The following is a 15,639-nucleotide window of genomic DNA, read 5'->3' as shown; positions in this document are numbered from 1 at the left end:
CTCTCCAGTCTCCTGCCTCCTGCCTTTAGCCTCCATATCCTAGCTGTTGTACCCAATTCTCATGGGTAAGTCAACCGCGTATAGAGTACAAGACGCCAGCCAACCAGCCAGTCAGTTCAATTCACCTCAGTTATATGTATTATATCCCACCTAGCAGACGTATCCCACGTTTTACGTTTTACGTTTTACGTTTTACGTCTACGTATATGTCTATGTCTCGCTTCGCTTCGTTTATTCCTACATTTTCACTAAAGAGACAGATCCCTACTCTTGGTTCTCCTTTAAATTAAATCCACATCAGTCGAATCCGTTTACCCAATTAATTGTCACAGCGCAAACTTTCTTCGTCCTCGTTGTTATTATTATTTCAGCGTAAAGTTATATTGAGTAACGTATTTGCTGGAAAAAACGGCTAAAGAAGAAAAGGAGTAAGATATCGGGATAATGAAAGTGAGACTTACGTATTTCATTGAAGTAAAAGGGATATTCCCCAGGGACCGAACAGTTGAGTCTTGCTTTTAGGAAGGTCGTCCATCTGTCGCTGAAGGCATGTGGACCACCTTTATCATGTTGGCACACTCTTGCTACCCGTGAATAAACCGCCTGAAAAAGGAAACCATGTATATTTGTATTATGTATTATGTATTATGTATTATATATGTAGTGGTAGAAATGAGTTGTATGCCTGCCAGACATTTTAATCGTCATTTTAATCTAGTGACGTAAAATGTCGCCAAAAACCGACTGCGGCTCTCTACCCTGAAAAATCCTTCATACTGTATGATACTGATATGGAAAATTGCTTTTGTAAAGTTAAAGGGTATACCTTTTCTTTGATACAGATAATAATTCCTGATTAATGATCTACCATACATTCGGGATTTAAGTTAAAACTTTAGATGAAATTTCTTGTTAAACTTTAACAAAATTCCTTTAACCAATTAGTAAATGCAATTACCGGTAAAAATATGGTTTTCTCTATTCAAGAATAACATCGAAAACTTCGATCGAACTCTTCAAAGCTCAAATATTTTAGTATTTACCTTTGATCAGTAATTAGTATAAAGTGAAAATCAAGTTAAGAGAATTATTTCAACTTATATTGGAAATTCTGTACAATAATCAAGTTCAATTTGAGGATTTGATATATAAATTACCTTTGAATTGCTATTACAAAAAGTTTTTCAAGTTTTATATACTTTTAAAAATCCCGATTTAACTTTGAGTGGAATGAAACATCGGAATTATAAAAGTTTTATTGTAAAATTCTGAAGAGACAAAATTTACTTTGATTTTTTTTTTAATTTCATAATAATTTTACAAATTAATATATAAATGGCTTGAATTAAAATGACTTCGTTTAAAATTTTTTTTCTCAATATAATCTGAGAATAAAGTGAGCAAGAATAAGTTTGATTAAAAATTTCAATAGAATTAAATAATTATCAATCTTGGTAAATTTAATTTAAAACAAATTTTTAACAAAATATCACCGCTGTATCATCGAAATATAAAACAAGTAATAGTATTTTTTGTGCTTTTGATTGATACTTTGGATGTCTTATGCCAACAGTCGATCTCGACTGTTATTTTATTAACGTAGTCATAAATATATGAGGTGACCTACCTTCCCACAGTTCATGTACTCGACAGCCGTCTCTCTGTAGAAGAAAAAGACATAGTCTCCGTAAGCGAACGAACTGACAAAGTTTGGACCTGAAAATAAATGATAAATTCATTTAAATAAATAAATGATAATTTAATTTTAAAATTCAACTGTCGCTCTGTCACTTAGCGGTATAAACTAGAGTAAAGTTTAAATTCAACTGCGAGCGCTCTGTACACCGGAGATATGAATTATAAATATATATATATATATATATATATTATTATTTTTACCGTTTAATTGATTGAGATCTGACCGCTCGGTTCGTATTTTCTGCCTGTGTATTAGCGGTTCGCCACCGGAAAAATCCGCTACAGTCGCTGCGTACAATTGTCCGCCTGAAATTTTAATATCATTATAAAATTTATTATTTAAATTAAAATCGGTATCGCTTTGTGCAATCGTGTTATTTTATTTTTTAACTATTTATGAGCAGAGGAGTTTCAAATAAAAATAATCTGTTTAAAGATAAAACGATAAGTAATTCAAATATTGGATATTTAAATTCAAATATTTCATTTTATATAGCACCATTATATTATTGAATTTCTCGATTAAAATGTTCCATTAACTTAATTTCATTTTTCACCAGAATTTATTACGACATATTAATTATTAGTAAATTCTCACTGGAGAATTTTATTAATAATTAAACGAGTGAGACAATTTTTTCGATAAAATAAAGTAAGCGAAATTGAATGGAAAAAGATTTTTATTTATTCAAGACATTTAAATGAAAAGGTGACACAATTGCAATGAACCGTGCCTAAATTATTGATAAAATCCATTAATTTATCATTTGACATTGAAAAAAAAAAAAAGTCATAAATATAGAGTTTAATTGTGTGGCGTTAAAGATAGAAGGATCGAGATTGGGTGACAGGTTGGTGAGTAGAATAATATAGAAGATATCTGTTAGCTACGTAGGGGAATGGATAAGAAAAGCGGAAAAAGTTTAAGCGAAGAGGAAGAGGATAGATCTGAATAGATGCAGGTAGCTAGCTACAAATTTAGGAGCCGAGACCCGAGGCGATGTTGAAGCGTGAAGATACGTAATACACGGTTCAACAAAATACCGGGATCTTGCACCATTCTTCACTTGTGCCATGTTACTTTCATGTACATGCATACATATGTATGTATTTCAAGAACATTAGATCCCTGGTTCCTCCTCTTTCTATTCTAGGTCACCATGATGTTCGCCATAAAAGATACCGGAGTATGGAGACGGTAACATATCATTTTATTTTATTTTATTTTCATACCCAGTTTAGTTTATCTATATAGGTTTTTTTTTTTAATATCCCATCCTCGGATGGGTCCTCGCTCGTATCCGTCGACACTTACCGGCGAAAACTGCTGTGCTGTTGTGCTGTGGATCGTAAGGACAGAGACCGAGGCCATCACTCTCTCCAGAACCCACGTAAGACCCGTTCTGAAACAAAAGGGAGAAAAGTTTTTAAAAAAAAGTCGACACCAGATGTCACAGAGTTTAAGTGAAAAACTACCACTCGATAGACAACCTTTTCTTCTTTTATTTATATTTTATATATATATATATATATATATATATATATATATATATATATATATAATATAATACGAATAATACATATATGGATAGTTTTATACAAGTTGCTCTGATGGGTTTTGAAGGGAAGATTACACTTGGAAGATTGGCTCGTAAAACTCAGAGAATGCGAGAACGAGAAAGGCCAATGAATACTGAATTTGTATTTGAGAATGTACGCGAAGATGTCAGCGAGTCGATTTCCAGATAGAAATGCCGAGATACAAACGCAAGCTCTTAGATTTTATTGGCAGCTTATTTTCAGCAGCATCAAAAAAGGATAAAGAAATATTGAGGAGCGGATCAGTCGGATCAAGTTTGCCTTTCTTCTCTCCTGCTCTTCTCCTTTATAGGCGCTGTTCAACTTTAAGAGTACACACATACTCCGTTGTATATCTAAGGCTATGTCTATGTCTATCAGTATGACTATAGGGTGTACTTGGTGCTTGGGATAAAACCTAACCAGCTCTCATCGAACGTCGAACCGAAAAAAGTTTATAAATCCACTGCGTATAAAGATCTCGTTCTTATTTTTTTTTTTTTTTTTTCCTCGTTTTTGAGCAAACTTCTAGCGTAAATAAGTGAAAAATAGCCGTAAGCTAGATAAAAAATAAAAAAATAGTGATAGAGGAGTACAGCTCAACACAATATTGTTCCAAGCTGGAGCTCGACTTTTCTAAATGAGATTCCTGGTTAATGGGGCTATCAAAAACAATATTGATAAAGAAAAAGAATTATTTTAAAGTTTCAGCTGATTAAGTATTTGTATAAAGTTTTTAGGGATGATAGTAGCGAAAGCGTTGGTAGAAGATTCAAAGTTTCTTTATAATGTTTTTATAGTTTGACGTGGAATGTGTTGAACGTAAAGCATACAGGTGATGTAAAAAGGGAAATGAACAAACAACGTAAAAGCGAGTAACTCGTTATCTCGTGAGAAGCTTCTTAACTTTACGTCTAATTATCATTAATTTGAAAAGTTTAGCCGAGGCTAGGGCCGGAGCTTTATGCTGCTGTGAATCCGAGCACCTAGAGCCTTCGTTATTTGCCCGTCACCGGTGTTGCTACCGCGCCATCAGTGCCACCGCGATGTGCCGAGTTTTACTTTGGGGAAGAAAATTTTACCAGAAGAACTCGAGCATCATAAATTCCTATAGTTGATGCACAAAACAATGCGGGAATAGCACATACGGGGTAGATTTCATGTTATGTATGTATTTATGAATCTGGGTGGAGGTGAGTGTTTGCAAAAACACCCAAAAGTCTTTGCTTCCTTTGACGACGACAACTTTGTCCTCCGCTGCATCTTTATTCTAGATTTATACATATAAATGTACGGTATACATGTACCGGAATTCCGCCTACGTGAACATGTTGGTCCTCCTCGTCCCTTGGTCCCCAACCCACCTGTCGCCATCTTTTTTTCCCCTCATTCTTACTCTTTAAAGAGTAAAGGTGCTCGAGATAAATTGGACGTTCTTGAAAGCCTTACTGTCGCATCAGTGTGAAAAAAGAACTTGTTCTTGTTTTTATTCATGGTCTTGTTGTTTTTCTTCTTTATCTCATTTCATTTTACTTTAACTTTTTTTTTTTTTTTTCATCCTTCTTTTCCAGTTACGGAAGTAAGTTAGCTAGCCAAAAGACCGAAAGAAAGTACCTTCTAAAGCTGAAATCTTATCGGTTCTCTTCGGTAAGTTCCGTAAATCATCCGGTTCCGTAGTGGCGCAGTATCTAATGGCCCGTTTAGACTTTTAGACACCTTACAGCTTTAGCACACCAAGCTCAACAAAAATTATTATGCCTCCAGAATATTATTTTATTATAAAAATATACTTAAAACTTTTTATAACCAACTCAGATTCAGCTCCACTATTTTTGAATTACCCAATAATTTATAATATTTATTTGCTGTGCTTTCGACTGTAATAATCCACTCTGTGATGATATTATATGATTACATATTATACTTACCAAACTATATTAATTTAGTTGGCAATTGAGTACGAAGAATGAGGAAGAAACCCACGTAGTAAGTTTAATTATCAGCGAGGATCACTTTATTTTTGGATTGCGGAATTAAGCTGGTAATTTTGTACAAAAATGTTACGGGTATAATACCAACGATTTTAATCGCTTTAAAAGCTTAAAATAGAGTATGTGTGTGGATATGTGTTTTTTTTTTTTTTTTTTTTTTTATTTCAACTTTTTAAATGTCAGCCGGAAAATAAAGTGCCGAAAATTGATAGCCAAACAAAAAGTAACGATAATACATTATACGCGGTTTATTTAAGGTTTATTAATGAAACCGGATAATTTATCAAGTATGATCTATCGACGGCTAAACGGCAGCTGGATAAAATATAAAATATTCGCACGTTTATATCTAGTTGAATAACTGAATACATAATTTCGGGCGGACAATTATTCCAATTTCCCTCTCGATTTAACCTCTCATTCAAAAGTATATACATGTAAATGTATCACTAATTCAATATGACCTCGTTTTAATTTATAACACACACACACACACAAACATAATGATATAATACATTCAGTTGTAGAGGGATTCAAAACCGGAAGCATGACTAATTATAATTATACACATTTATTATTATATTTCGCTTTTATTACGATGTTTAGTGCCGTTGACGCTAGTTTTAATAAATTACAACACTTTCAAAAATAATAAAAATATTCATTTCATTTTCATAACCAGAATAAGTTATCATTATTTTGAACATTAACCAAATTTATTTATTGTCATGTTTCAGGTGTCGAAAACAGTGGAAACAACATTTCGATTAATTGTAATTAGATTATTTTAAATTGTGATCTCATTGTTTGTTTAATAAAAAATTCAAAGTTAGTTATCGTAAAATTTTAAACAATTAGTCGAATGTACCAATTTTAGAATCTAAATTTGTAGCTTTTACCTAGAAAAAATGAGATCAAATCAGTTTAAGTGTATTCAAGAATAATTTTCGTTAATATTTAATACTACTCATGAGAAAAAGTTACAAGTATTAATTTGCTAATTTCATGATAAAATGTGATATTTTTTTTAAATGTAAGCATTAATATCTTTTATTTTTGTCACTGATATAACATAAAAGAAAACATACTTGGAAGAAAAAAAAAAAAAAAAAAAAAAAAAAAAAGCCAGAAATAAACTCGGCGTATCGAATAAAGATTTATCTCATCGCTGACTTTTACAACTATTTCATACAATATATTTATATAGCTATATTTGTGTTTATATAAGCAATAACGTCGGTCGTTTGGTTGCATCCTGAATCGCGATGTGAGTGTCGGTGTGTCCGGTTCTTGATTCGGACACTCAGCAGACCGAGAATCCTCGTCCCTCATCGGATTCCAAGTTACACCAGGCTCACCCTCACGACACGTTGCTCACGGAAGGAACAGAACCAAAATCGACAAGAAGGTGAGGCGCGAGTAAACGAAAGGAGCCAAAGGCAACGTGCTCCGCATAAAATCTTGAGTAACTGTTCATTTCCTTTTATTTCCTCAACTCTTTTTCCTCTCTTTACTCATTTTTCCAGCCCTCCTTATCCCCTTACATAGCCTACATAGATATAGACATAGATTTAGATATAAATATGTCGAGCGGATTCACTTCCGGCGGAATTGAGAAATGCTTCTTGTATGTTCAGTTTTACCTCGTGACGCTCAGGACCGGTAAAATTTCAGACAGGTAACCTACAAGAGATCCATCTTTTATAAAAACAAAATCACCCTTTTATTTCCTCATTTTTATTTTCAATTAAAATTAAACCCTACTTGTCACTTTCCGATCCAACAAATGATATTATATAATAATAACCGACAAAAAAAAAAGTTAAACGGGTTTTGTCACACGAGATAATTATTATTTTAATACTATAACAGTAATATGAATTTTCCTGTCACGCGTGCTTCCGTTAGCTGACGTCCGGTTTTTAATAATAATAATAATAATAATAATAATAATGATAATTTAATTATTATAAAAGAAAATCCGGTGGGTACATCGGTAGCTCATACGCGGCGTTAATTATCCTCGCCAACTCAACGTAAAATGTAGAAAAGGTATCATCGTGCACAAATACTGCAGAGTTCTCTGCGGAAGTTTTCATCAAGTAATGCAACTCTGTATACTTTTTTTTTTCCATATATATCAAACATATCAAAACCATTAGCAATCGCATTGTATTATAATTTCCGTCAAATAATTTAATAACTATCAGTATAATTATCCAAGTTCACAGGTTATGTGTAAATTTTGAGAAACTATTCATTGAACAATTAAACTCCGATAATCTGACGGTTGAAGCAAACTTTTTGACAATCTCTATGCGACGTAGAATAATGAGAAATTGGCTGACGTGTTCTCGTGTGTGAATCCAATGTGTACCCAAGGATTGAGGTATGGAAGAACGAGAACACAGATGAGGTAAAGTCATGTGATGAATAAGGGAGAGGGATAGATGGATATTGTATGTGAATTACGCAAGGATAATGGATGTTTCCATCAGCGGGAGTGTAACGGAAGCTTATAACGTGCTCGCTGTTGAAGTTTCGTTGAGGTAAGCGGGATACCCTAGCAAGTTTAAGGCAAATATGTGACTGGCTGTACACGCAATACATAACATGTATGAGTAAGTGTTGGCTGGCTAAATTCCAAAATATCTGTCCCCGTGGAGTTATATTACTGTAGGGCCGTTTCCGCGATCATACTCGAATTCTATTTCGGTTTTCGTAGTCGGATCGGTATGGCAGTTGGTAGTTAGTCGGATATCTCATGGCTCTCGTATTCGGGGATCGGGGATCTACGACAGCTTGCCGCGTCGCGATATTATCCTATCGTAGCTCCGCGTCTGCATGCCATGGTCTGCTTTTTCTGCAGCTCTATAATCCATACATATATGCTCTATTCTGTTCTATTCTCTTCTGTTTTGTGTATATTCATTCGCATGACCTACATAATCCCGGCCTGATTTGCCGAGCAAAATATAAAAATCCCCGTCTCCCAGTAGCAGCAGCAGCAGCAGCTCGGGACACGAGTTTTTCCGATTTGCGAGTAGCGATAGGCTCTGCTAAATCTATGTATAAATGGAGCTTACTGGGCTGCAAAAAAAGACCACCTGGCTGGCTGGTTGGCTACATGACTTCATGTCGACATGGCTTTGTCTGTTGCTTTTTATTTTCCAAAATTTTTCACGCTGCCCACTGCTAAATATTACGGATAATTAGTTAAATACTAAAACAATCGAAACCTAACAACGAACAATCTGAAAACAAACCGGGGATAAAATTAAACTGGTATTATATTAGGGATGTATTATACGGTTAAAACAGTCCATGTTGTAATATCTCGGTATTGTTTCTCTGGATGGTTTTAATGGCTGGCTGATTGAAGTGGAGATATTATTAGGAATTTCGAGTATTCGATTGTCTGTTGATCTAGTGTGGGATCAACAACCAACAATCAAGAACCAACTGAACCAATTGCCACCAGAAATATTTATATTGATAAAATATTATAGAATTGTGGAGATATAATAGAGCGAGGTATTTCATCGGCCGCGAACGATCGATCGGATCAAAGGAGCTGAGAAATTTTATAGAAATAAGTATTAAATAAACTGGGCGACGAACGGCAATCGATCTAGTCCCAAGCCGTCTGTCTACCTATGTATATTTATTATTCTCAGCAGTGTGCAGTCATGGGGTTACGATAAATATATGGATAGAGGTATTTGGTGTGTAGCAATCGACCAGAATCGACGCTCTCGTCTCTCGTGTAGTTTTCCATTGGCTATATGCTTCACCGCTGGGATTATCGCGGGCTCTATGTTATACAATCCAGCCTGGTAGGGGGTAAGGGGTAGGGGGTAGGGGATAGCAATAAGGGAGGGTTTAAACTCCGACTACTCTCTCAGCCCTCAATCCTGGATCACCTAGTTTTGAATTCCTTCGATTAGACGTAAATATACACAGGCATTCTACGCGCGGCCTAACTCATCCTCAGTCTAATATATATTACCGGATCCACAGATATCTGTAAATATATGAAATTGTATTGTATAACTAAATTGAACGGAGCAGACAAAGTTGCATTTCATGACCGAGATTTAACAACGACGGGTAATACTTTATACAAACATATGTCATGGGAAAAACAGTTATTATACAGCAAAGTTTCTATTCAATAGAGATATTTCTTGAATTTTTATTTCAGCTTGTACATATATGTATGTATATGTAGAGGCTGCTTTTTTTAACAATTTATTACTTTGACATACTTTTGAAAATTCTTTACAAATTTTTTTAATAAAAATTTTCCTCGAAAACGGATACTTTATGCGGAGCAAAGGCGGAGATTATTTATTATTAAATCTAAAATTCAAATATCGGAATCTAGAACCAGCCGGTAGTTGAGGAAGTTGGGTTAAATAAAATAAAATATTATTTTAAAAGAATTCCCGAATAAAGTCGAATAGTCGAGTATCTCTGCCCTTTAAAAGATTAATAAATAAATAATTGATTGCTTTTAACGGGGTATAAATTTTACAGCAAAAGCACCCTGGGGATTCAAAACAATTCAGTGAGCTTTAGTTTCCCCTTCCCCTTCCCCTTTACCTTATTCTTTTTTCTTTTTCCATTCAGTTGTTTTGTTGGCTGTATCATGAAAACAGTCTAAAAGTCGGCAACAAGTTCTTAAACCGTACAAAGCTGAACCTCTTAACTGCTCAAATAAAATATAAAGAATATATCCCCTCGTGTAATATAGTACTCGAGTTTTAAGCCCAAAGCCCAACTGTTCTTCCTGCTACACAAAATATCACTATGGTTTTATAATACATGTACACAATTACGTTAAAACGGTATCGATCGGGAATAGAGGGAGGAGGCTTTTTTATATTTTTCACCCTCTGGAGGGTCACATTCGTTTCGCGCGTCGCCAGTCAACCGAGACGTTGTTGCAACCGCTACTCGGTCCTGCTCCATGCTCGCTGTGTGAGATCCATACGGGAACACGTATGGGTGAAAAAAAGACACACACGAGGGTACTTGTACAGGCCGATCGCTTTGACAGGTAGCTTCCGATATATTCATGGTGGCGATCTCCATTAGTCAAGTATTTTATCAGTTTTCGTGTTTGTGTGACAGACGTCACCGTAAGAGCTTTCTCTCGTTTTTCAAAACTAGAAAATACGAAACACTGAAGGCAAATGAAAAAAAAATACAAAAAGAAAAAAAAAAGAAAAAAATGAATAGTCAAACGGAATAAAAGGGAGCTTCAATTAACATCACGATCCATGTCATCGATCCCTCTGAGATTTCGAAATATTTATACACATCAAACCCGCATTGATTTTGTTTAGCATTTTGTTTGAACGAAACAATGAAAATATTTGTTGAAAACAACGCGATGTTGAAAATTTCTGATTTCAAAATAGTTTACAATATTTTTACTTTATCAAGTTGCTGTTGAATTTTTTGAAGAGTACTATGTATTTGTAATTCAATATTTTCTGTTGTATTTTCCTGTTGTACATTCCACTTGAATAAATTTTAAACTTTAAATTTAATTACTTTTCCAACACATAGTTCGATTTTTACATTTAAAATTAATACTCAAGTGGTAATACGACCGTTGAAAATTAAATTTATCAACTTATATGTTAGAAAAATTTATTGACTGTCAATAAATTAATTCATTAAGTATAACTAATTTTTTTTTCAACTTAAAAAAAAATTTTTTATCAGTGCAATAAAATTAAAATACGAAATAAAAAGTATGAAGATTAATTTACCGTTCGCACAAATTGCTTGCACTGGGGCTTGTAAGCGTTGGTACCGCAGGCGATGAATTTGTTGGGGCCCTGACGTCCAAATACTCTGACGTAGTTTTGGCAGTCGTCCTCGCTTGCACCCTTCAAATTACACATCTCCCTGTGTGCCGCAGAACTCGACCACTGTACTCTCTGCAAAAGAAATTATAAAATTAATAACAAAGCAAAAGAAGAGAGAGAGAAAAAAAAAACGAAAGACATAATGACTGCTCAAGAAATATAAAGAAAGATTATTTCCTTTCTTACGTCGTGATTTTAATTTTCAACTCGGCTCAAATCCGCGAGTCCACCTTTACTTCTTCAGTCTACAGTCGTTTATATTCTTCTTTCATCATATATATAAACACTGGTCTGAGGTCTGGGTCTGAGTCTGGTATAAGTGCCGGCAGAAGATCGCTGTAGAAGTAGAGGTAGAAGGGGAAGAGGGTTCTCGTCTCGTCTCCACTTTGGCCTAATTAGAATACGACCACGTCGTAACAGGCGTAGGTAGGTGTACGCGAGCAGAGGAGAGGAGAGAGCTGAGACCTGGCTAAAAGTTTAAACCGCAAAATCGCACTGAATATTCAACGGCTTATACACGGGTTTCTATTCGCAGTTCTCCGCTTCCGGACCACCGCTTGCTCTCTTTACATATACATATTTTCTAAATACATTCATTTATATATTTATAGATAAAAAAAAAAAAAAGTACACAGATATACAGTTCAACTCCTGCTAATTTTAACAATATAAATTTTACTTTTCCCAAATGCATTGTTCCCGTTCACTGCATTCGGATATTTATTTCCATTACTCCTATTTATACTTTCGCAGCAGAACATAAAATAAAAACTAAAACTAAAACTAAAACAAAATAACTTATATATCACTGCGGCTTTTAAAATTTTAAATCATAAAATACTTTAGTGGTACATTACATACACAAGTGTCTGAGTGAAATATAGCCCTGGAAAAAAAAAGAAAAAGAAAAAAAAATTTTTTTAAATTGAAAAAAGAAAGTTCACTTATAACACTCGAGACGAATGAGCGACAAAGCACGTGGAAAGGGTCAAGAGTTCAAAGTGTGTAGCAGTACAGATTCGAGGCTCAGAGCCTTGGAGCCTGAGAATAGTGTATAATAGTGTACTAGTAGTGTAAGAGCTAAAGGTAAAACAGTCGGTTGAAAATACTTGCGTTAAATAGGATTAATAAATAACAGCAAATGTTTCAGGTTGTTTGCCCCCAGGGTGAAATACTTTGACTCAGCGGTACAATACCGTATTCCTATTCCTTTTCCTATTCTGATGGCTGGTAGTGGTTAAAAGGCTCAGCAAAATGTTTATACTTATACAACGATTTCCCGGCAGTAGATTGGTAAAGAGTGGTATGTGTTATTACGGCATAGACAAGTGAACAGCTGTAGCGAGGCCGAGAGAAGTACAAAGTAAAAGAGGAATGAGCTAGGAGGGAGGAGGGTTAGTTGTTTCAGTCAGTAACTCACAACTACACCTCTAACTAAATAAACTTGTTCATTTGTGCTGTAACTCTCGGTTTAAAATAGCCTCTGCATAAGACACATGTTTACCTCAATGACTTTTCTTCACGCACCATTCAACGGATTATTAACCAACCGACGAACCACCCCACCCTTACTTACATTTGAATTTTATGTGTGTGATGTCTTTCTCTCTACTTTGCTGGCTGTTGCTCTGTCTACCTTTGAGAGCACAGTGTGTGTGCATTTAGTCTGCCAGAGGGTTGGCTAATGGCGTGGAATAATTTTACCTGCCAAGGCAGACGCGACAGACGACTTTGTGTCTATGTATGTACCATGTATATACGTTACACCTGTTAAAGAAATATCGCTCGAGACTGAATGAGAGGGAGAGAGGGCGAGAGGGCGAGAGGGCGAGGGTGTGTATGTGCCCATAGAGTGCCGAGGTGATGTACACGCTCGCTTTACGGTAAATAGATTAAATTTCTCTCCTTCTCCTTCCTTTTGTCGGGCGCGATAAGCGGAAATATAGGTGAGGTGAAAGGGTTCGACGGGAGGATACTCTTGACGACGACGACAATGATGATGATGATGATGATGATGATGATGATAATGATAATGATGAGAACAAGTCTCGACTCTCCTAATTTAACCAGTACATGGACTGTAGGAGACTTTCAGGGGGCTACTTGGCAAAAATAACGAACCAAAATTGAGGAGAAGGGGAGCAAGTTGCCATTCTGTGCCGGGACAGGGACAGGGGTATGTTTGACACTAGAGGAGAATAGATTTAATTTGTGCTAAAGTCCCCTTTGACGTAGACGGACATTTTACGGAAATGGATGGATGGCACGTGACTGCCTCGTCTCACCCGGTCCGTTTGTCAGCTGCTCATCTCTGTCCTTTTCTTTTCTTTTTTTTTTCCTCTGTACTGACTATATATTACCGTTGTAAAATATGTGTTTAGATTTTTTTCCACCCCCCCTTGGTCAATCGAGTTTTAATTTGCTTGACTTTTTGCTCAAGATTGTTCAAGAGAAATCGCTAATTATAATGCCGGGTATTTATATTTTCATATCGGTGGAAAAAAATTGCCGTCATTAGTTGGATTGAAGAAATTTTATTAGATGAAAGATAAAAAGGGAGTGGTTTTATAGTATCATTATTATTATTAATATTTTTAGTACAAAAAGTAAGTTTATTCTTGGTAGAGTTTGAGATAAATTTAAAGTTATTTTTTATGATTGATATTCCTGGTTTTATGAATGAATTAAAAGAACGGAAGAAGTGAACAGACTGTAATTTTCATTCCCGTTGGTTTTCCTGGTTTGTGGTGAGGTGATACTCTATATATATATATATATATATATATATATATATATATATATATATATATATATATATATATATATATATATATATATATATATATATATATATATATATATATATATATATATATATATTATGTACTTAATGCTATATATTATAATGCGCTAGCGAGTACAATGACTTTAACAACTACCAGGGAACGACAATTTTACTAGTTCTACTTATATTATTACTCTTACTCCTACTACTACTACTACTACTACTACTACTACTACTACTAATACTAGTATAGATATTACTAAAAGCAACACGAATATTCTTATTATGTTTATATATTTATAGATATATATATTAGAAGGTATGACAACGGAAGTATAAATGTTAGACGTCTTGTGGATACCGTACTAAGGCATATAATCGGATAAGTCAACTCAGTTGTGAGCTCGGTGCTCGGTTATTGTTTTTGTTAACGATACTCGACAAGCAATCCCTAATCTCCGGTAATTACTGTATTTTACTAAAAAAATAATTTTTAAAAACACAAGAGAATAACGAATGAGAAATGCAAATAGGTATTAAAAAATCTAAATTATGATGGTAATATTTATATTGCAGAATGTTAATGTTAATGTCAACCCGATGTTAAAAAGCTAACAGTATTATATTTTGCACAGAAGATAAAAAGTAAAAAAGTTGATTCAGCAGTGCGTGTAGAGTTACGTCGAGTGCGCTACTTTACAGAATGGATATAAAATATAACAATGTACCCGGCTGACATCTGAGTTCCCGTATAAGTAAAACTGCTAACGCAAGAAAACTAACATGAGAAAAACATCAAGTGGAGAAAATAGAGGGAGGGAGGGGGGGAAACGAGAGAGAAAGAAAAATGATAAGAAAGGTGGAGAAAGAGAAGAAGAAGAAGAAGAAGGATGAGATGCTTGACGACAAATCCATTTGGATAAGATCCAAAAGCTGGTCTAAAGAACACCTTGCATTTTGAAAAGAGGTATACAAACTTCTCGTCGATATTCTCCCTGACAAACTCGACATCTTGATATCGAGCTAATTGCGCTGGTTGTTGTTGTTGTTCTTGTCAGTATCTATATCTCCATCTTTTACTTTTTCCAGGGAAGATGCATAATGAAAGATTTTGAGAGAAAGGAAAAGGTATCATCAGGACGAACCACTCTGGCTGCTATTCAAGATGTCATACTTCTTTTACAGAGAATCAAACTTTCAGAACAATGTTGGGACACTTTTTGACGTTGCTTTTTATAATTAACGAGGTATAAAGATTACATTACATTAATTATTTTAATAATTTATGTCAGTTTTTATTAATTTTAATAAAATTAAATAATTTACTGAAAAAATTAAATTTTGACAACTTGAAAAGTTTGATTCAAACTTTTACAACTTTATACAGAATGAATAAATCTTGGTGTTTTTCAAATTTTATACTTTTAGGAACAAAGTTCCACGATAATGTCAATCAGAATTTAGCGATAGTATAATCTACAATTTTAACGAAAAAAAAAAAAAAAAAAAAAAAAAAAAAAAAAAGCAATTCATGATTATCTAATCAGTTCTATTTAAAGAGAATAGTTCTGTTTAAGAAGATTAGACTTTCTTAAGAAAAAAAACACAATGCAAGGAAATGATTAAGGTTCCAATCAGAAACAGACTTGAATCACATTAAACGTTCCATTATTATCTCCGATCAAAAGTATCTACAAATAAATAA

General features: G+C 34.4%; 1 protein-coding gene across 3 annotated transcripts in view; it reads right to left on the bottom strand.

Annotated features, from left to right (window-relative positions):
• Positions 1-15,639, bottom strand: part of LOC141527316 (semaphorin-1A) — a 94,354-nt gene that overhangs the window by 5,477 nt on the left and 73,238 nt on the right. For all 3 annotated transcript variants that reach the window (XM_074242736.1, XM_074242734.1, XM_074242735.1), the window contains exons 6-10: positions 11,051-11,221; positions 3,014-3,101; positions 1,900-2,004; positions 1,628-1,716; positions 462-603 (exon numbers count right to left, since the gene is read on the bottom strand). In XM_074242736.1, coding sequence (XP_074098837.1) covers positions 462-603; positions 1,628-1,716; positions 1,900-2,004; positions 3,014-3,101; positions 11,051-11,221 — 595 coding nt within the window. The remainder of the gene's footprint in view (positions 1-461; positions 604-1,627; positions 1,717-1,899; positions 2,005-3,013; positions 3,102-11,050; positions 11,222-15,639) is intronic.

Source organism: Cotesia typhae, unplaced genomic scaffold (assembly GCF_013202065.1).
Source record: "Cotesia typhae breed Kobodo isofemale line unplaced genomic scaffold, CoteBio_Ctyphae contig_4, whole genome shotgun sequence".
Taxonomy (NCBI): domain Eukaryota; kingdom Metazoa; phylum Arthropoda; class Insecta; order Hymenoptera; family Braconidae; genus Cotesia; species Cotesia typhae.
The sequence above is the reverse complement of the archived record's forward strand: the minus strand, read 5'-3'. Positions and strand labels throughout refer to the sequence as shown.